We start from the raw sequence: 23014 nt of genomic DNA on the forward strand, positions 1-23014 counted from the left end.
AATAGCATTGATGCAGTGAATTCACAGTTTCATTGCTGTTCATGCCCTTGCTGTAGGACCGAGTGTATGTGCAACAGAACAACGTGGAGAATGTCTACAACTTGGGCCTGATCATTTTTCGAGATCAGGTCGTACGTTATGGCTGCATCAGGGATCACCTGAGGCAAACTCTGCTGGATATGATTGCAAGAGAGAGGAAAGGAGAAGTTGTAGACAGGTAAGATGTTTGTAAGTGGAGTCTTGTTGTAAATAATAGCTGTCCGTTTTTAAAGAGTGACTCAAGAACATAGACAAATAATTCGTTATTTAAGATCACATTTGTGGCTAAAATTTTTTCGTATTTGGAGTAACATATTTCTTTGTGTATTATATTTTAGCACAATGGCAAGCAGGGAAGCTTGTTAATATAATTTTCAATATTTACCTTGCTACTCTGCCTGCATTTCTGTGACTAAGATTGCCCAACATGCAATCCAGGAAAAGAAAAGACTCCCCAGCTACAGCTGTGTATTGTCCCCTACTGCCAGAAAGTGGAATCTTTTTCTAGATGCAGTTCTTTTGTTTTCATTAACTTGCTGATATATTTGAATTTTGGTGGCATTTATTTTGTGTTCAGCTGGGGTTTTTCATTTCTTTAGATTTTTGTGTGGTTGGTTTTTTTTTAACAGCCAGCCATCCAAAAACCTCAAACTTTGCATAGCAACTTCCACATGTGCAGTTGTTTTGAAGTTGAAGTTGCTCAGTTCTGACCTATGTGTGCAGTTTTCTTTGAAGTACTATTTAGGGTTAATTTCTTATATATTAATATATATTCTTCATAATTTTATGACTTAGTAGAACTTGAGCTGTTTGTCCCTGTCATTGCATTTAAAATATTTAGTCAACATTGTCAGCTCTTTAGTTTTGAACAAAACCAAACAGCCTTGCTCTTGTAGTGTTCTTGAAAATGTCATGTCCTGAGCAGATTAGAATGGACTTTTTATTACTACATTTTATTAAAGTTAATATTGTCTTATGAGCTGTTATTCTGCTGTGTACTCTGTCTTACAACCACGTAGATTTCTCAAGTTGTTAACAACTTACTTTTTGGCAGAGGCGCAATAAGAAATGCTTGCCAGATGTTAATGATTCTAGGTCTTGAAGGAAGGTCAGTCTATGAAGAAGACTTCGAGGCTCCATTTTTGGAGATGTCTGCAGAATTTTTTCAGGTACAGTAATGTTCTATTACCATATTTGGAATGCTGTTATAACTCTCAGATCCCTGAACTGTCAGATTTGGTGGTACTTTACATACTTGTTGCTTTTTTGATGAGTATGTCCATCTCCATTAAATGAAATAAGAGAAATAGTTACTAACTTTTCAGGGAAAAGTAAGAAAAATTTTACAAAATTAGCATAATTTGAATGTAGTTTTGAGCTATGGGTGCCAATGACGTGTACAGTAACCATCATGCTAATCTTATGCCTCCTTTAGGTTATTTCATGTAACTTAGTCTACATCTGCTTTGCCCCCCACAGTCTTTTTGAAATGCCACTAGCATGAAAGGTTCAAACTGTTTCAGGCTTGGAAACCTGTCACACTGCCTTTGAGGAAACTTTGATACCTTCATAGTTTCCACATCTGTGAGGGGTTTTTGTAATTAAATAAACCAAGTCAAGGAACTAAGCATATCCCAGTGGCTCTCCAGTTGTTGATCAACCACCAAATAATACATTCCAAATATTTTTGAGGGCGTTTCTTTTGTGAGATACTTGGAGGAGGAAAGCCAGTTAAGTGCTTGTGGAGTGTAATCATGATCATCTATTGCTGGAAATCGATAGAAATTTTAAAATAATGTTAAAAATATCTAGATAAGGTAATTTGTGAGTCTCCCATTTCTTATGCAAGATCAATTGTCATATGCTCTGAGCTCCTTACTTCTTTGAAAAGCAGAAGCATATGTTGCACAGCCATTTAAATGTCAGTGTTCTGGTTTTCATTAATGCTTATATAAAATTAAGAAAAAAAATTAAAGTTCTCTTACTTAGCTTTGCCTGAAAAATAAGACATCTTTTCTCCAAAGACTCTGCTGACCAATATTAATAAAACCAATTTGACATGAAATAATGTACTCAGCATTGTCACTAATGAGATTAAGGAGAACTACCATAAACTGGTATTTGGAAGGAATTTTTGATCCTTCCCTTTCCCCATCTTTGTTTACTTTGAACCTCTGGCTAAAACTGTAGTTGGTAACGGGAAACTAAGTTGGCTTGGGTTGTTTTGCTGTGAAAAATACATTGTTTATATTGCATGTACCCCCTTATTAACACATTTAGTATAATAGAATCTTTGTGTTAGGTGTGTGTGTGAATCTTGGATGTGTTGGACATGCTGTGTTTGATTTGAACTTACTTATAAATACTGACATGTTTCCTTTTTACCCTTTACAAAAAAGTCTAAAGCATTAATTTTTGTTAATTACAGATGGAAAGTCAGAAATTTTTAGCTGAAAACAGTGCTTCTGTATATATAAAGAAAGTAGAAGCTAGAATTAATGAAGAAATAGAGCGGGTGATGCATTGTCTGGATAAATCAACAGAAGAACCCATTGTGAAAGTTGTTGAGAGGGAGCTTATCTCCAAGCATATGAAAACTATAGTGGAAATGGAGAACTCTGGGCTAGTTCATATGCTGAAGAATGGGAAGACAGAAGGTAAGACTGCATCATTTGTGAGACACAAATGCTTCTGATACTGCTTATTGTTTTTAAGCATGGGATAAGTCAAGCTTAACATCTGTGTTTCTGTGTAATTGTGGAAACATTTAGTAACTGTTTCACAAACATCTGAGACTATTCAGTGACTATTTGGGCTCTGTTTTAAGAGCCATCTTACACTTAACTTGTTTCTGTTTTGTACCAGATACAGGTAGTTTTTTGGTAAACCAAATATCTCATAAGAAAAGTACAAATCTGTTGTAGTGGCTTTTGTCTCCAGCTGACCATGAGCCATTTTATTTTATTATTTCCATTCCTCTAATATGTATTTGTGACAATGCATTACATTTTTTTGGTCCACAGGCAGTTATTTAAAAAGTACTTGTGTGAAAGATTTAAACAGAAGCATTGCAGGACCAACTGGGGAGTGAGCATTGCTGCAGAAAGGAGTTTTCTGTTATTTTAAGGATAAGAAGCAGCTTATTGAAGTGGTTGAAACAGAAGGGCTTGGCTTGATTTGCTTTTCCCTAATAGAGGTTAATGTGAGACAAAATGACTGAATGAAAGTTCTATTTCCATAATAACTTAAGTTTCTAAAGCAGCATAACAAAGAGAGGGATTGTAGTATCTATATTTAGAAATCAGTGCTCACTCTAAAGCCATGAGAATGGGGAGCAGCTTTGCTGCTTAGATTAATGGCCTTTGTTCATTAAAGCAGCTTCACAATTACTAGGTGATAGTCAGAGCATGAAGTGAGCACATTTCCTAGCTGTAAAAAAGAATTACTCTGTTGGAAAACAAAATGATAATACTATACTTAACACTTTCTTCTTTAATATCCAGTGTAGATAATCTTCGGGCTGAGGGTGTAAGGATATTGAAGGGGGTTCATAAAATACAGGAATTGGTTTAACTTTTATAGGCCTTGGTTTGATTCAGTTAACTAGTAGAGTGGAAATGCTGCTTTTGAAGATGAGATTTTTTTTTTTCACAAAGATACAAGGATGGATTGTTCTTTTGGAAAGCAATGTTTAGCCAAAGCTACTTCTCATTATTTTAGGTGTATGAAACATAGTAGTGTAAAGGTGTATGACTGGCTTTAAGACAAATAAACTCTTAAGTTTTTACCAGTTTTTGCTTTTAATACAGAAACAAGCATCACATTAGTGCTGTCCTATTTGGTTTAACTTGCTTTCAAAAAAACATTTGATGCAATGCTTGATTTTGGGAATGATAATCTTGGAAGGTACTTTCTTAAATACTGCTGGAAAGCATAATCTTGCTGAAGGTCTACTAGGTTCACTGTCCTTTAGAATTAGCATCATCTTTTGCTGGCCTGGAGGTCAGCAATGACAGGTTCCCTGCTGCAGACAACCTAGAATAATTGCATACAGTCTTTGCTTTTCATTTTGATGCTGCTGCAGTCAGCATCTTGTCAGGGTTAAAGGAAAGAGGAGAGCAGAAGAATCTGGTGCCTGAGCTGTTACAGGATGCTTTCTGTGGCTCAAGAGGCTGAACTCAACTGTCAGCTGTAGCTCTGAGATGAATGAGGTACAGAAGTGTAACACACAGAGGTGTCCAGCATAATCTCTCATTCTTGCTTGCAGACCTTGCCTGCATGTACAAGTTGTTCAGCCGTGTGCCAAATGGTCTGAAGACAATGTGTGAGTGCATGAGCTCATACCTGAGAGAGCAAGGCAAAGCACTGGTTTCTGAAGAGGGAGAAGGAAAGAATCCAGTTGACTACATTCAGGTAGTTAAATACTTTACTTCCTCTTCTTTCCCACATTCCCCACATTAGCAGTTCACCATATAAACAATTTATGAGGTATACCTTAGTATTGATTCAAAAGGGGTTCTTATTAATAAGCTAAATTTATAAATGCTTTTTAATGTACCTTCTCTGAATCTTCAGACATGTTTAGAACTCTTGCTGAAATTGGTTGGAAAGCACAAGTTTTTGGGTTTTTAGTATTTACTTTTAATAAACAACTTATTCAGCTTAACATCTAACTGCTGGGAGCTTCTTAAATTTCCTTAAATTCTGTGTCTCCAGCTGCTGGCAAATAGCTTTATAGTGTCCACTTTGTTTAATTTCATGTAACATTAGCTATCAGTGTTTATTGAGGCAAAAATCACATGGCAATATTTCATGGCAAGCTTAGCTGTGACTGAGAGGTGAATGTGTTTATCAGTCATAACAAATTACTCATTCCATTCTCTGTCTCCATAAGAAACAGAACAGTTCTGCATGTTAAAAAATGTGAGTGTTCTTTCTTGTTGTCTCCCACTAAGTAATGTGTACCATTAATTTATCAAGATCACAAAATATGCTTCAGAACTATTTGTCATGTTTTCCATTGTCTGTGAGAAAATGGTTTGAAATTTGCATGTAAAACCTTTAGAGTTCATTAAACCTTAAAGCTGTGTTTCTATAGCTGGAAGATGTTTTATATTTATTGTGAAAGTGTGTATTCATTAAACATTGCATTTTTTTAAGAAGTGTGGTCCAAGTCCTTGTGTGTGTTCTTCATGAGAAACATTCAATGTATGTCTGTCAATCTCTGCTGTTTTGTTTGAAGACAGTAACTGTGCTAGAACTGGTTACTCTTTGAAGAAGCCATTTGAGTATAAAAACGTTTTTGATTGGATTATTAATTTTCTGGCAATGCTGAAGCAAACTTCTTACTGGGCTTGCACAATAATCACCTCTTCAAGGCCTGGTAAAAAGAAGAGACAATGCCCTTGAAAAATTATTAGTTTTAATGATTAAGGACTCATATTTGTGGTGGTGTGATTTAGGAAAAAAAAAAACAGGGGAGGGGGGATGTGTGCAAATTATGTGGCAAATAAGCGCCTGGATTACTTTGAAGTAATTTTAGCTCCTGATGGGCCTAAAGAGGTATCATAAAAAATTTAACCAAGAAAGACAGATCTAAAAACTTAATTATAATGATAGTATCAAGGTTTCCTGGCACAAAGGTGGAAAGCAGAATGAGGCTGAGGAAGACTTGCCCATGTGCTTTGGCAGAGCTCAGCCCCTCAGTATGGACTCCAGCATCTCATGAAGATGTCCTGGGACAGGGATGGACATTCAGTCTGAAAAACCTCCTGAAAGGTTTATCCACCACTTCCACTGAGGGGATGGAAGCAGAGAGGAGTATCTATGAAATGAGAAACCACCTTGCTCTTTTCATCTCAGCCACATTCATGTGAATCTGTCAAGGACAGTAGCACCAAGGAGAAAGACATGGAAGCTGCATTAAACCATCAAGAAAAAAACTCCATCATAGCTCAGCACTGCTTCCACAACATGACATCACCCTGAGCGTAATTGGTGAGATGCTTGCAACAGCATTGCCAGGGGATTAGATTTAAAACTTTGTATAATAGTTTGAAGGGATGTTGAAGTGCTTTTGTAATTCAAGGTACTAACAGTTTCTCCCGTTTAACACCAGGTTGTTCAGATGGTGTACTCCTGGAGAGGAGACATGAGCTAACCTTGGTAAACAGAGAGATAGTGGGATTTACTTTGAATTTAAAATTTCTAGTACGCATTAATTAGCCTGTCTAAAGATCATTCCTTTAAGTGAGATGGTGAGTTCCTAAGAAATATTACTATATATTTGAGTAATTCTTGAATGGCTTCTTTAAGTAACCGCATATGAATAATTTCTTAAGAATCTGAAGACGTATATATCATTTAACTTGAAGAGTTTTTTGCAGGCAGTGGTTGTCCCTGACAAATGTAACACTCAAGTGAAATTCTCTCCCCCTGCCTGCCAAATGCTGTCTGTGTTAAAACCTGTGTGTGTCATATATACTTAGCAAGGTGCTCAGGTGATGTTAAGATCCTTCCCCCTTCTATATTCAGTTGCTTTAACCTTGGGTGGAGATGTAAAAATGATGCTGAGAGTCCAGTGGTTGAGTTCAGAGGAGGTGTTTCAGTTCAGGTCCCTGATGCATGTATCTAACTTCTGTGTGCTCCCAGTGACTCCTAGTGATCAGCAAGAAACACACGACTGAATCATGCCAAACATGTCCCTGGATTAAATTAGAGAGAAACAAACACTGACAAGTTCAGACCTGTTGTTGCAATGTCTTTTCTCCTCAAACTTGTTCAGTAGCTCTAGGGATGCACTTAATGGGTGCTCAGCCTCAGCTTTCCCATATGCTGTGTTTATGATGCTGACTTTGTCTATATTGTTTGAAATAGAAAAGGCTTAATGAGTGCAACAAATACCTTCTTTAAGTTGTTGATTCAAACATACAGCAAGTCAACCTGTTTAACAAGGGTGTTTAAAAAGTTTTCTTAATCTGAGAAGTGCATCATGATGAACTGCACTAGTGTTTGACACCAATATTTTAGCCAGTTTATGTGAAAATTGCTTCTATAAGAGATTCATGGCAGCAGTAGAAATTTAAAAAGGCAAATGACATTTCAGATTTCTAACAATTCTGAGCAGAGATCATTGCAGAACCTCTGTCTGTACATCTGGTCTTCTCTATGGCTTCATCTGTTGTTTCCCAGCTTACAGCTTCACATCAGTGAAAATGGTTTTGCTTTCTTCTCATTTTTGACAGGGTTTACTGGACTTGAAGAGTAGGTTTGATCGCTTCCTTCAAGAATCTTTCAATAACGACCGGCTCTTCAAGCAGACGATTGCGGGTGACTTTGAGTACTTCCTCAACCTCAACTCCAGGTCTCCAGAGTACCTCTCATTATTTATTGATGATAAGCTGAAAAAGGGAGTCAAGGGAGTAAGTATAAATCAGCTCAAAATATCATGCTTTTTGCTCTGTAAACTTGGATGGAATTAAACTAAGCTACTTTTCTAAGAATTATTTTTGTATTAAGAGAAATGATAATTTTACCTTCAAAAAGGTGTATGTAAGACATCTGAGTTCATAACACTTTAAATCTAAACTTACAGAAAAATCAGGCATAAAGAGATCTCTGTGGCTTGTCACCTACCTCTGAAGCAGCATATCTGAACTACTTATAGCAATACTGTCTCAAAAAACAATCAGGTTATGGTAGATTCTGCAGCTCCCTTCTTTTGAAACCTTACATATCATTTCCTTAAGTATATTCATAGTTTGGCAGCTATTCTCATTATCTAATAATTTCTTCTGAAAATTAATTTGGTTAGAGAAAAGGATTTGTCTTTGCTGCTTTTTACTGTTTTTATATACCAGAGAACTATTACCATATCTGTATTCTAGTTCTGAGTACATCTGTTGCCTTCAGACTTGGCTTCTTTCATGACATTTTCTGAGGTACAGAATCCAGACTGGACAGGATGGTTCACCTGCGGCTTCAGTTACTCTAAATAAAACTTAGTATTAGAGCATACAACTTATGCTTTGGGAATCAAATAGTAAATTCTGGTTTTTTATAAAACAAAATATAATTTTATTTGTGTGGCACTAGACAGGCTTTGCAAAACATGTCTTAACAGTTAAAAGCTTTCATTCCAAATGAACTTTTCTACTCCTAATACTGATTTCTCTCATGCTGTTTTAAGCTTACCCAGGAACTTTTACTGTATTTATCAAATTCTGCCCATTCATTGTTTCCCATTTCCCTTGCCTTTCCCTTCATTTTAGATCTATTTCTTACTCCACTTTATTGTGTTAGTGCACTGTTCTTTTGGCTGTCAATCATATATTGGAGCAGTTTTGTTGGCTACTGTTAGACCATCTGCTGCTGTGAATTACTTTAAGCACTTAGGCTGTGTAAGACACTTGGGCTAGAAAATTAAACCAAGAAAATTACTTCTTTTACAGCTAACAGAGCAAGAAGTAGAAACTATATTGGATAAGGCAATGGTTTTATTCAGGTTTATGCAAGAGAAAGATGTTTTTGAACGCTATTACAAGCAGCACTTGGCAAGAAGACTTCTCACAAATAAGAGTGTTTCAGATGACTCTGAGAAAAATATGATCTCCAAATTAAAGGTAAGACAGTACTTGCATACTTTTTAGGGGTTTTTCTTTCTTTTTTTGTTTTTTCATAATTATGGTTTCTTCTGGTTTTGCATGAGACGTATAGATAATGTCGGTCTTGATGGCTGCTAAATGCAGAGCTGATTTTGAAAGCCCCAGCAGAAAATACAAATATTTTTTTCAAAAGTTTTCATGGAAATAAAAGGAAGCACTGAAAAGCCCCTGTGATGGGAGTGCAAGTTTTTCAAAGGTTTTCATGGAAATAAAAGGAAGCACTGAAAAGCCCCTGTGATGGGAGTGCAATCTAGAAAACCTTTTTTTTTCCTAAGTTTTTAAATAATAGGACAACTGCAGTGACTGAATTTGAAGACTGTGTTTTGTCCTGGATTTTCCATTATTCACAGTACAATTTTGGTATCACTTGTGTTGATGTTTAGTTGTCTCCATCAGCAGACTGGTGATAATGCTCAATTCCTTGTTGATTAAGTGGTTGCAAAAAAAAAATCTTCATATCAGCCTTTAGAAACACATTTTCCTTAGCTGGGTAAATAGAGCAAGAGATGAAGAAGAAGGTAAAGCCTATTGTTGAACAGACTTTAAATGAAGTTCTATTGCAGCTTCTTCTCAAGTTGCATGATAAACAATTAGAGCACTTCTGAAGCAGAAGCAAACTGCACTGATGCTTATTTTTGAACTTCATAACTTCATCAGTGAGCCAAGCCCGTTTGTATCAGATTTCTCCAGATTTCTCAGTATTAATTCCTTCTCAATTACCTCTCCACCACTTTGAGCCTGATGGTTCAGAAAGCACAGGGCACACATGCATTTCCAGGTGAATGAATGCACATGAAGTGCCCTCTTTTCTTACAAACTGCAGAGTGGTCAGGATGCTGCATCTAGCAGGCTTCCCTTGCCATGCATTCACAGTATGTGTTAGAAACAGGCACACAGCCCTGCCTGTGCACCTCTGTCCGTGTGCAGGTGTTCCTGATTCTCACAAGGCCTAGGGATCTTGCTGGGTAATCTGCAGTCAGCCTTCAAAATAAAACACTTCTAGGACAACAGGAGTTCCTAGTATAAATAGGGTTCATTCCCCTTTACAGAATTGTGCTAAAAGCAGGTGAAAGTGCATGTCTTGATTTGATAAGCTTTCACAATTTTTTTAATATGATATAGAAATCTAAGATAAAAATAGAGTAATGGAGAGGCGGAAAGCAAGTTATGATCTGTGTAGGGTTAGATCTTCGTATACTATAGGAATCTTTTCTGAGATTTCTGAATGTAATACAAATGGAAATTCCAGTAACCAAAAGTACAGAAATGCCATTTTGGGGATTTATAAGCTAACTTTAGCCTTGCAGTTTGCCTGTCAGAAGCTTTGTTTTCATAGTGCTGGTACAACATATTTTTTTTGTGTGGTTTTAGACTGAATGTGGATGTCAATTCACATCGAAACTGGAAGGAATGTTCAGGGACATGAGCATCTCAAACACAACGATGGATGAATTCAGGCAACATCTTCAGGCGACAGGGGTAAGTGCTGGGGTCTGTGTGCTTGACCTTTTGCTTCAGTACAAACCCTGCACGTGTCCACACCTGTGCTTGTTCATTTGTTGGTAGATGCACGTGCTGAGAAGGACTTGGTCAGCTTGTGCAAATTGTTCCTTTTTTTACTGTGTGTCTTATCTTATAAACTGTATCAGCATTTCCTGAAATGCCAGAGTCGGCTGGGACTTCCATGCACAGCTGGAGAACTTCCATGCCAGTTCCATTCCATGAAATGTGTGTTCCATTCCATGAACCCGCGTGTCACAGGGGCTGGGCCGTGGCCGCTCAGCGGCTCTGCCGGCCGGCACCGCCAGGGGACGCGCGGTGCCCGGCCCGCTCCCGAGTGCATTGCCCAGCAAAGCCTCCCCTTCTCCAGGGTTAATCAGTCAGTTGTGGTGTGGATTTTTTGCTAAGAGCAAGAAAAATGCTGCAGGCATTTGCAAAGCACACCATCTCATGTTGAGCTTTCCTGATACAATTAATGCCTTTGCTGAAACTGCTGTTTTATTGCAAATTTCAGAATTTGGTTTTTGAAGTGTTCTTGCAAATTGGTTTAGTTGTTTAATTAGAAAAAATACATCTTTTTGTAAAAGTAGGCCCCTGGAACATTTTAGGGAGACATCATTCTTTTTGAGATATCAATTTACTTGTTCTAAAATATTATTTTTCTGTACTGATATTCAGAGCACTTACTAGTGTATAATAAACAGCCAGGTAGTTCCCTGTGTGCAGGTAAGTAGGGTCAGTACATCAAATCTGTTGGAGTCAGTTTCAGAAGTCTGAATGCCAGGAGTATTTTCATGGATATACTCTGTCCAGTGTCCCTGGTTGTACAAGGTGATATGAAATCTTTGTTGTCTTGAAGCAGTTGACTGAAATCCTTCTCATCAGCATTCTGTGACTCATCATGAGGAGAACAGCATGTTCTCTAAGGGGATTCAGAAAAGGATGGAGAGGAAGTGGATAAAGGTGTTTTTGGACAGGCAGCTTTACTACTGGATGTTTGGTTTCTCTGCTTTAGAGGCTAGTCATGTTTTGCTTTCGGAATGCTTGAAATATAAATTTCAATAAAAATTTGTTGAAGTATTCCCTTTTTTTGGTAGCATGGCAGGCTTGGACATGTAGGGAAAGATGGGGCTGTGCTTTAAGATTCATGTACTTTATGTGACAGTCTTAAAATAAGTGAGTTAATAAATGATATCTCTATCTTGTTTTTTTTTGCTATGTACAGCTAAGATGATGAATTTAAAATGCTAACAGATGTTCTGTTAGGCTTTATTTGAAACTTCATCTTTCTCTTGGCAAGACACCAGCAGTTCATGTGATGGTTTCCTTGTGGTCAGCCTAATTGTGGACTTTTAATAAAATTTCCAGAAGTACTATTTAGGAAATACAGGAAGATTTGGGGGATTTTGTTACTGTTAAATTGCTGGTTATACTGTGTTTTATATGAAGTAGTTTGTTCTGCTCCTTTTTAAACAGTTTCAGTACCTTCAATGTGTACAGTGCCTCCTAGAGGTGTCAGACATCTGCTTTTCTCACAATAATCCTACCTGCAAACTTTCCTTCTGGATCCTCTATCCTGACATCTAGGCAGTGCCACGGTCTGTGTAGATGATTGGTTTGCTCTCAGAAAGTGGGGAGCTCAGCACCAGGGAAAGTCCAGGCTCATAGATTGAGAAATTTCTGTAACTGTGATCCTGGACCATTTCTTGGAGTTCTGTAAAGACTGGGTCACTTCAGGGCACTTTCTACTAATTCATACCATTTTCATGCTGAAAAGACATCTTAGAAAATAAAGTGCTTCCAAAACTTTTTTGTGTTACCAACTGCTTAGTGCTTGTAGTATATGATGGGAGGCATTCTGAATTAGTGCTGTGTTCTAGTCTGGCAAAGGCCAAAAAATTTTGGGACATTGTTGCCATCTCAGCTCAAATGTTTCAGTTCCAGGTAAATATATTTTCTGTATCATTTTGTCTGCACTGATGGCCTTTTCCCACACTTTGGCTGGAGGAAGAAAACTGCTGAAGCTTGTTTAGGTTTGTCAGAAGTTTCCTGGGCACAAGCTGGTTGGTGCACACAGGCATTCAGTACACACAATACAAAAACTCTTCTGTAGTGCACGGGAATGCTACTCTGCTATTGAATAGTGAAAGTTTGAGTTCAGGTGGCAGCTTTGGATCTTCTAAAACATAATGTGCTCTATTTCTGTGTAGTAGATTTATAGAAGTTGAATATTGTTTGTTTTGGTTTTTTGTCCATAATGTGTGCTCTTTGAAGGTATTGGTTCTACCTCCTAAAGCTGAAAGAAGTCAATTTTAAGCTTAATAATGCTCAGCTTAGTTGGAATATCTAATGAGGATTATGCATCACTGGTAGCCAGACCTTTATCATCTGCCAACACATCTTTATAGATCAGCACTTGAGCTGGGAAATGTTTCCTCACCAGGGCTGAATACTCAGTCATGGCTGTCCTTAGGGAGAGAGGATAGGTGGGCTGTGCAAAAATGAGTACTGCTGGCATTGCAGTCCACAGATAAGCTCCCTATGGTTCAACATCAGGTAGTATTTCCTCTCTACTTCCAGAGAATACATTTACAAAGAGTTCTTTTGAAACTGACATGTTTCATGCAACCCAGCTTTATTGCATGTCATCAAAAAACCCATTTACAAAGATCTGTTGTGCGTGTCACAAGTTCTGTTTATGATCACAGACACTTAGTTCTTGATTAAGAATTCCTTTTCTTCAATTCTGTATGCTCTTAAATGCCAGAGGGGAATAATGTAGAGGATTTTTGCTGTACCATCTGCTCTGATAGTGATGAATCAATGTATTTGTCTGGTTTTATAAAAAGAATGTTTACAGATATGTCTATTTCTTTTGTAGTTAGACAAAATTCTAGGTATTTGACACTGATACAGACAAAATGGTGAAACATAGTCTTGTTTTAAAACAGTGTATGTTTTCTTCCAATTACCCTTAGGTCTCACTAGGAGGTGTTGATCTCACAGTGCGTGTCCTCACAACAGGTTACTGGCCTACCCAGTCAGCCACACCAAAGTGCAACATCCCTCCAGCTCCCAGACATGCTTTTGAAATATTTAGAAGGTATGTATTACTGCAGATTTTTAGGTAGAGGTTTAAGAAGAAACTTTCTAAACTTACCTGTACAGATTTTTTTTACCTGCACAGATGGTTTTTTTACAGCTTTGCTGTTAAAGTTGTGCTGGCAAACTGGTTTTTTTTCAGTTTATGTGAAAATTGGAGAATGCAATACTTGCATTATGATGCTTGAGGTTTTTGGAGATTTTAAATAGAGTTCTGAGAAAAGTTAATGTTTTGAAAAAGCAAAAGGTTATAAATTATAAATGTTTTAAGGATGTCCTCAATAGCTCCAAAAGGCTATGTAACTTTTAAAATGTATTTCCTCTTCAGTACAAAATGTGAGCTATATATTGTTCTCATTTCAATTCTATTACAGATTTTATTTAGCCAAACACAGTGGGAGACAGCTGACACTCCAGCATCACATGGGTTCTGCAGATCTCAATGCCACTTTCTATGGGCCTGTGAAAAAGGTAGAGAATCAAGATTATATAAATATTGTATCTTTTGTTAAAAGTAAGCAAATGCTTTTTTTTTAATAACTTCAGACTTTTGTAAAATAAAAGCAAACCCATTGAGAATGTAAGAATAACAAAAAGATACCTTCCATCAGCCTTATAGTCTGATTCTTTCTGTGCAGTAATTTTGTTTTGACATTTTTTTCCCCTCTGAATTTAGTTTGAATGCATCAATCATCATCATCTTTTACTTGTAGAAAAGTAATAAAAGTGATCTTGAAGGGACCTCAGTCATTTGAGTGATTTGGATTTTTTTGACTGTCAGTGAAAAGTGAAAAGAAACTTATTATTTGTTTTTGCTAAGCCAAGTTTAGCCTGCTTTTCATGTGCACAGTGCAATGTAAACAACATTTTTCTCAAAAACAAGACTCCAGCAGAGTTTATAGAAGTACAATGCTTAATTTATGTGTGTACAAGAAAGGAATTTTGTAGTGATTAGACCAGTACTAAAATGCTAAGCTAGAACTAGTTAATGTCGTTATGTTTGGGAATGTAGGAGGCAATGCAAATTGAAAGTAAAATTCTTACCACAAACTGTTAATAACATGCACTTGTGAGGATGCTGAAATTGTGTTACTGTAGGATAAGTATGTTGATAACTTTAAAGATAAGCTTAGGAAAACTTGAAGGGTGGACTAATGATGGAGCAGGGGCCTCAGAGGTGGTGAAGTCTCCATCCTCAGCCATGGTCAGTGTTTGGTTGGTGGCTGTAGATGGCCTGGTCTGGGCTCTGTATGAGCCTCCAACTCATCCTCCCTGGCACTGTAAGGGAGCTGCTGGAGGAGCATCCCGGCCATGCCCCCAGGTGTTTGCTTTTCTGTCACTTCTGTAGGCTGATCACCTAGAGAAATGTTTCATCATGAAACTTCCATCTTATCAGAATAAAACATCTTTCACTGAAGAATAATCTAACAGTAGTTTTTGGAATTTTAAAATAGGAAGATGGCTCAGAAGTTGGTGTAGGAGGTGCCCAAGTAACTGGCTCAAATACACGGAAGCACATATTGCAAGTCTCCACTTTCCAGATGACAATATTAATGCTATTTAACAACAGAGAAAAATACACATTTGAGGTAAGTCTGTCGGTTTCTTACCTGATTCTAACTAACTGGTTTGGACACTTTCTTGTCCTCCTGAGTTAGGCATTTGAAGATCAGGTGCCTCTCATTCTATTTGAGTATGGATCATGCCAAGCAGATCATTAGCAATGCACCTGATGCAGTTCTAGGGGAGGAAATTATTTGGGAGCTGAAGGTTTCAGAAATGTTTGAGAATTGTGAGTGTGGTTGTTCCAGGCCATTGAGCTGTAGAAAAGCTGAAGTTGAAATGCAGCAGGTGGCTCCATTTCCTCATTTTGTCTTTGAAAAACTGGATTTAGAGGCCAAAGGGTGGAGAAGGGTTTATCCTGGCTTCTTGAATACCTAAGTAAAATTGGCAGGCTGGACCGAGCTGGAGGATGAATCAAAGAACTTTCAGCCCTTCTCTGAGCTGATCAGCCAGAAGGGACAGTGAAAAAGGGTCTGGATAGATCCTTAACAAGGAGACTAGAGGGGTGTTGCTGGGAAAGGTTGAAATGTCTGCTAAAAGATGATGATGAAGAAGGCTTTAGAAGAGGAGGGGGATCATGTGCTTTGTTGTGTGAGCACTATATTGTTAAGGTAAATTGATAGTTTTGTTTTGGACATTATCTTCTGTTTGAGAGAGCATTGGCAGCCTTGAAAAGCAGTATGGATGCAGTTTGAAGCAGTTGATTTCCAGGGTTTCTCATCTGCTTTTGACTGTGCTATGGATAGTAATAATCATTTGCCTTTTTGTTTGGATTGTGTTTTCAGCTTATTTGGCATACTTCTAGCCTGTTAATAAAGAAAGTTTCTTTGAAATGGTCTCAGTAGTGATTAAGGCAGGATTTGATAAGGGACTCTTAATAAATTACTGATAATTTAAAATGTTATTTTAGAACATAAAGTCCTGTGTGTTATGAAATCCATTGCAGGAGCATTACAACTTTTCAGAATATTTGAGTGAGTGAAAACAAGGAGGGGGACTTAACAGCTCTTTTTTCTTGAAGCTGATTTTGAAATTGGGCTAGTAGCTGCCTTTTTCCACCACATTGCAGGCTTAATGAGTAATACAGCTTTAGCCAATATGAATAAATAACACTTGGGAGAACAGTGAAAAATACAGTTTTTAATCCATGCTCTAAATTATACTTTATTTTACCAAGACCAGATGATAGAGAAATATGTCCATCTGCTTTTAGATTGTGTGTTTTGTTTATTTCTGATTTGGGAGTTCTTAAGCTCTTGCTTTGTGTCCCACTTGAACTAAAACATTAAGGAGGCATATTTGTGTTGTTTGGTTTCTTTGGTGAAGTGTGTGTGTTGTCTTTAACCCCAGCCGGGAAAGCGTACGAAAACTTCAGAGGAGAATGAATTTTATCTTTGTTCATTGATTATTGGATACCTGATTAACTGTTGAGTGCTGGGCAACCATTCCTTCTCTCTTGTGTCAGATGGGTGCTTTCAGTGCAGCAGAGCATGTGAGCTGGCTTGTGTGTGCTGGTGTATCCTAAAACTCTTTGATACACAAGTGTTTCTGCAGACTCACAGCTCAACAGATTCATCTGAAGTTGCCTTCACAGCTGAACAGACTTTGCTGTTTTATTTTGCATTCAGTGTGATTATTAATTGCAAACTTTATAAGATCCTCATAATAATCCTAATAACCATTAGGCCATGTGATTGAGGAAACAAATGGGATACTAATAATGCAAAAATTATCCATAAAATACTATGGAAACTTAAAAGGTTGTTGCATAGAAAAATTTCTTCACAAAAATGTATACGTTTATTGTATTTCCATACAGCAACATTTCATTTGTATATGCAAAATAGCTATTGGCCATAGAGGTGAAGGTTAATGCTATTGAAGTGGAAGAGAATCTTCATGCAGGCCTTCAAAGAATGTTAATGTTTTCTACAAATTCATTTTCTAATCAAGTCTTACACTCAACATATTTTTCAGTTGATTTACATTACAGCTCAGTATTTTAAAATGTGAAATGCTCATTATTTGTAATGGCATCAGAAATAATCATGATTCTTTATGTTTAACAAACAAGAAATACAAATGTGACCATAGTAGAAGTTAAGTTGTGGATTAATTCCACAGATATGAGAGATTAGAACTGTAAACTGGAACTGTAAATTAGACTACCTGTTCCCTCTTTTGCTATCTGCTTTGGAAGGTACACAAGTTGTAGTCTGTAAATAAAACTAAAAATTTATTATTTCAACAAAATGACAGTTCTTTTCCTTTGTTTTTTTCTGCACATTTTCCTTCTAATAATCTGTGTTCTTCTATAGAACTGACAGAGTTCCATACCTGGAATGATCTCTTTTGTAGCCCCCAGACAGAGCTCTCACTTGGTAATATTTTAACACTGACATTGTGTAATCAGTACTACTCCTGTGCACAAATCTAATGTGTTTTATAAAAATAAGGCATTTTTGGAGATGGGGAAGAAGTATACATTTCTCACTGCTACATCAAATATCTACATAAAAATATGTTCAGGAAAACATTATGCTACAGGCTGAGGGAAAGAGAGCACAGGAACATCTGTTATTCCCATTTACATTCATAGCTGCATTTTTTTAATTCAGCTTGAAAGTTTTGGCTCCTTCTGAGGCAGCATATTGCAGTGCAATTATTTGTGGTCCTTACTTTAATGCTGGGTTGTAAACTCTAAAAGTGAAATGGTTCAAGTGAAGTGCAACAGCAAATAGACAGTGGTTTATATAAGGATGGGTAGCATGAAACCCCTCAAATTCCCTTTTGCTGTTTGTTTCACTTTTGTTAAAAGCAGAGTATATATACATGGCCTTGTAGAACTGATGTAATTTTGAAAGGATTCATTTTAACTGTTGATTAAAAACCAAAGTTTGGGAGCCTGCATGTCACTGGCATTACATCATTAATAAGCTATGTTTGGGTTGTAGTCTTTAAGGCTTTTTATTTATCTGAGCTCTGAACTCTTGCACTTTCCCTTGGTTTGGTAAGTTTTATACTGATCAGTCCATTACAGTAATGTTTTTTGTTGTTATGACCATGTAAAGGATTATAGCTTCTTGGGATTTTTAAAAATATTATTTTGCACTGAATGTGAAAAAAAAAGTGTGAAGGTGACAACTGTGTTTTAAATAAAGCAGCAAAGGAAGAAATAGTAACTTTCTGTGAGCAGCTTGGGAAGAAGCATTTTGATACTAGTAAATAGTTAAGTTGTGAATATCCACATAATTTGTTTCAAATGGTATAAGTGTTTCTGAATGCATTATGCTTCCTAAGAATTCTCTTAGGAACATATTAGTGTTTCCAAATAATCTATAACCAGAAGGTACCAAAAATCCTGACTTTTTTAAATTTTTGCTGAGTGATTTTATTCTTTTTAAGTCATTCCAGTTCACTTGACCTTATGTCAAAAACAGTTTTGCATGGCTCCATGTTGAGTCATCACTCTGTGTGTAGTGTTGGGTCAAGTTGAAAAATAATGCTTAATTTTGTCTGAGCCGGGTAGTGAGGTGCTGTGCATGAGGTGCAGTCCAGTTCCTGGTAAGTCTGAGTCAAAACCAGTACATCCAATCATTTTTATTGTATGTTGTCAGTGGTGCCTGATGACAGAAAAGTGGCTGTTTTTTCTGGGTTGATTTAAGAAATAACTTGAGTATACTCAAGAAATATAATTATTTGATAAAATTTAGTTGGATTTTTCTGGTCACCCTTTAAAGAACTTTTAACAAGTTGTTGTAGTTTGCACATCTTAGGATTTTGATCACTTGGAGTTCTTACTGCTGGTTTTAACCTGAGGTCATCACATGGACTTGTGTGCCACAAGAATCAGGAATTTATGGGGACAGTGGAACCAAAGTTGGGGAAGCTGAAAGCTTAGAAAGGGATAGCTCTTGTGGGCAGCTGCATGTCTGCAAGGTTTGTTTTTTCTCTTTAGTTGTACAAGTCTCTCAGGAGTCTGAATGGGAATATGAAATCAGAAGTGTCTGCAGTTTCCTCGGGCTAGAAGTAGGAAGAAAAGAGATGAGAAAAAATGAACTTTTACTGAATGGGAGCTCAGGAAATACATTAGGTCTGAGACAGCAGCACAGTTGACTTTCTCCTAGAGCATATCAAGGCATCATTCTGTATCCAGTGTAATTTATTTACTAGCTCATGACCACTGCTGATGACAGCACTGACAGAGGTTCACCAGTTTGTGTACATGTTTTACAAACAGTCTTCTTCCAAGTTCTTATGTTGGCCACGCTATAATGAGCTCTTTTGTATTTCACCTGGAGAAGTCCTAGCCAAAGGCATCTGGGCTGTAAATAAATTGTTGGAGCTATTCAGAAGGGAGGTATGATCTAGAGTATTTGTATGCTACAGTGAAACCAGACGTTGCTTGCTCCATTTGTAAAGATCTTTTAAACAGTGTGGCTGAACACAGAAGTATTTGTGCAGCTCTTGGTCAGGAATGGTCATGAACAGCATGGATGCTTTCCATCACTGAGTTAGTCAGAAGGTTTGGTTTCACCCTCTTCAACACACCCTGGAAACAGTTAACAAATCCTTTCAGCCCTCTCAGCAATTGCAGGGAGATGGAACAGCTGGCTATTCATTCTTCTCCTTGCAGCTCATGGTGACTGTTCTGTGAGAGAATTTGCTGAGTGCTGACCCGGGTGGATCATTTTGCACAGTACCCACTGAGACCTTGCTGCTGAATGAGTTCTGACCTTCCAAGTGCCACAACTGTCACAGTATTACTTTTAAGCAATTTGTGCAATACACAGTACCTCTGCCACAGCCATAAGCTAACGAAGTATTCTTCTTTAGGAAATTCAGCAGGAAACTGACATCCCTGAAAGAGAACTGGTTAGAGCCCTACAGTCCCTTGCATGTGGCAAACCAACACAACGTGTTCTCACAAAAGAGCCCAAGTCAAAAGAAATAGAAAATGGTCATATATTTACAGTGAATGATCAGTTCACATCTAAACTACACAGAGTCAAGATTCAGACGGGTAAGTCAGCCTTATATTCTGCTCTCTTGCAGTCCCAAATCTGCGTTTAAACTTCAGATTATCTTTTGCAGGATTGATGTCCATGGAGGTAAAAGGAGAATTATTTTTTTCTTGGTGCTTATTTGCATGGAAATGAAAATTCAAATGGCAAGAACACTGTGGAAGTCAGTTAAGCCTTTTACTTGACAAAATTTGTAATTATCTCTTACAGGAAATACTGAAAGAAAAATAAAATTCAAATTAAATAATAAAATGAAAAATATGCTACTGATTGATTCAGAAATAGGAAACTTGCCGTATAAGTTGCTGTACTGCAGTGAAATGAGTAATGTTTTTAGCCCATAATACAACAGCCATTTTCTAGTACCAGGTAGCTTATCATGGTTTTGGGCAGTGATGTGGGTTTAACAAATAAGGGAAGCTGAGTGTATAATAACCACTTCATTAGCTTATAGAAGTGCTGGTGCTTGTGCCTGTAAGCAGATTTGAGTACTGTTCAAACTTTAACATAGTCATAATTAAATAACAGTTTGTTATCGTGTCAGTTGCTATCAAAATATGCCAGAAAGTGTTAGTATGTTCTTGTGGCTGCTTTTCATTTTTAAAAAAAAAATCAACTTTGAAAATGTCAAAACTCGGGAAAATATAACTTGATGTCTAGATGAAATAAATAGTGACGCTAACACACAATGAAATACATTTTAATTTTGCTAACATAATTTACATTATCTGTTTTCTTTAAGTTGCTGCCAAACAAGGAGAATCTGATCCAGAAAGGAAAGAAACAAGGCAGAAAGTCGATGATGACAGAAAACATGAGATAGAAGCTGCTATAGTTCGGATAATGAAATCTAGAAAGAAGATGCAACACAATGTGCTAGTAGCAGAGGTATGCTAGTACAGAGTTTTGCTTTTGCTATTATCTCATTAAAGTTACACAGCTCTTACTAACATGATTCTGAAAGGCTTTTGAGAGATGTTGTATTTAACCCATCCTTTCTTTTCTCCATGTCTGTCTGAAGACACACCTAAATCCTTCCCTTTACTTTAGCATGTACTCATGGGTGTATCTAGTTTTCCTTCCTGCTTTTAGTGCTGTTATGATGTTAAATTGCTTGAAAAGCAAACCAGTTGCTTTGATCTTGTTACTGACTGTTGGGTCCAGGCTAGAGAGATTTGAGCTCTTAGCAGAGAAGCAGTCCTGCTGCTTTTCACTGCTAAGCTCACACAGCTCCAGGACATGACACATTTTGCACTCCTGAACTCCCTTAGAGCTGTGAAATTGGGAGCATTCTCAGGTTGTGACCATGCCTCTATGGAGCTTTGAATCATACCCCAACATGAGCAAGCAAGTGGAGGGACTGTCAGAAGTCTGCAGGCTGCTTTTTATGCTCCATAGTTGTCACCATCTCTGCCTTAATACATTTTTCTGTTTGTTGTGTTCTGTTAGGGTACTTCAGGTTCTTCCTTGCGCTGTGATTTTATATTGTTGGGTTTTATTTTGTTGTAGGTAACTCAGCAGCTGAAGGCCCGATTCTTACCAAGTCCAGTTGTTATTAAAAAACGTATTGAAGGACTTATTGAGAGAGAATATTTGGCACGAACACCTGAGGATCGCAAAGTATACACTTACGTAGCATAAAATGCGTTCAGAAAATTTGATTTATTCTTGGACTATACTCTTCGCATGAACTGGGAAGTTCTTTTAAATCATTAATATTAAGACGACCATCTCCTCTATTAAATTACAGTACATGTTCTAGACCATTCAGATCAAGCCTTTTACTCCTTTTGAGAGTTTTTGACATGAATTAATTGAGCTTCAGGCTTTTCAACGTTATCCCTGTAGAGATCATCCTTACAATTCTTCGGGAAAATGTGAATGTGCCGCGTTTGTTTTCAATACTGTATGAAAACAGAAATAAAAATGACTTTAGAAAATACAGCTCATTTAAAAAAATAAATTTGTTGGAATTTCATTTCCCCAGATCTTCAGTGTTGATGTAAATGTGTTTCTGTAGTGTTGCTTAGCACTTCGCGCATTGTATAAGTTGGGTTTAAAAGAAACCACGAGTGGTAAGGCAAAATTCCCACTTACCTTGCTCTGCTTCAAATGTTTTTTTAACTAGACATGTTTAATTTAAATACTTGCTAATTTTTTTGACGACCCAAGAAGACAACTTGAGCATGCTTCACTCTTCCAGCTGCACTCACTGCTCCAACAACATGAATCAGGAACTTCTGGGGGCTCAGAAAAGACCGTAATAATTTTGGCTTTCCCTTCTGTAATTTGAGTTCTTCTAAATTAAACTCTATATTGATTAGGTTTTTTCTGGTTTCTTTATAGGAAAAAGGACAAGATTTTAGTGTGTATAAACTGTATAATAATTTTTGCTGTTGTACTCACTGCTGATGGTGGATTGTACAGGGCGATGTTTTTATTTCACTAAATGTAGACAAAATAAATTTAAAATAAATGGATTTAGTGTACACAAACAATTAATTCAAGTGTGTTAGAGTACAGGGTTGACAATCTTTTGGAACTAAATACTGTCCCCTGGGGAAATACTGGGATTATATTTTGTTAATAAACATCATAGATGGAGCTGTAGCCCCAGGGCTTCCCATCATAAATGCATATTTCAGGAGATTAAAGTGAAGCCAGCGTGCACTATTTGTTTTTAAAAATGCATTTTAAACCTGCAATAAAAAATTGTTACTGTAATGAAATTTTTAGTTCTTACCCTGAAACTTTTTTTCTTCTTGACAGTATGCTGCAAAAAATAGATTAAAAATAGCAGTTTGGTGGCATCATTCTTCTCACAGTTAGAAATTTTTGAGTGTGTGTGAAAAACACCAATCATTTGTTTTTGAAATTTTTAAAGTTTAATAGTAATAAAATGGTTATAAAAATAGTAATATAATTAGAATAATAAAATTTAAACATTTGAGATTAGGACAATATGAGACAATAAAAACAAAGAGATACGGATGTCCGGGTACCTTTTTCTGGGCAACACAAGCCCGAAACAGGACACCCATTAACAGAGGATTAACCCTTAAAAACAATTGCCTGTTGCATATTCATACATCTCATACATGATGCATAAATTCCATTCAAACA

General features: G+C 37.0%; 1 protein-coding gene across 1 annotated transcript in view; it reads left to right on the forward strand.

Annotated features, from left to right (window-relative positions):
* The window catches only part of CUL3 (cullin 3), a 36300-nt gene extending 14421 nt beyond the window's left edge, over nt 1-21879 (forward strand). The window contains exons 3-15 of the mRNA XM_039722312.1: nt 57-217; nt 1094-1208; nt 2468-2696; nt 4307-4452; nt 7284-7460; nt 8490-8660; nt 10074-10181; nt 13181-13305; nt 13679-13775; nt 14759-14893; nt 19704-19890; nt 20634-20779; nt 21401-21879. Coding sequence (XP_039578246.1) covers nt 57-217; nt 1094-1208; nt 2468-2696; nt 4307-4452; nt 7284-7460; nt 8490-8660; nt 10074-10181; nt 13181-13305; nt 13679-13775; nt 14759-14893; nt 19704-19890; nt 20634-20779; nt 21401-21532 — 1929 coding nt within the window. The 3' untranslated portion in view covers nt 21533-21879. The remainder of the gene's footprint in view (nt 1-56; nt 218-1093; nt 1209-2467; nt 2697-4306; nt 4453-7283; nt 7461-8489; nt 8661-10073; nt 10182-13180; nt 13306-13678; nt 13776-14758; nt 14894-19703; nt 19891-20633; nt 20780-21400) is intronic.
* Nucleotides 21880-23014: the final 1135 nt, after the last annotated feature.

Source organism: Passer montanus, unplaced genomic scaffold (genome assembly GCF_014805655.1).
Source record: "Passer montanus isolate IOZ18808 unplaced genomic scaffold, ASM1480565v1 scaffold48, whole genome shotgun sequence".
NCBI classification, from domain to species: Eukaryota; Metazoa; Chordata; class Aves; order Passeriformes; family Passeridae; genus Passer; species Passer montanus.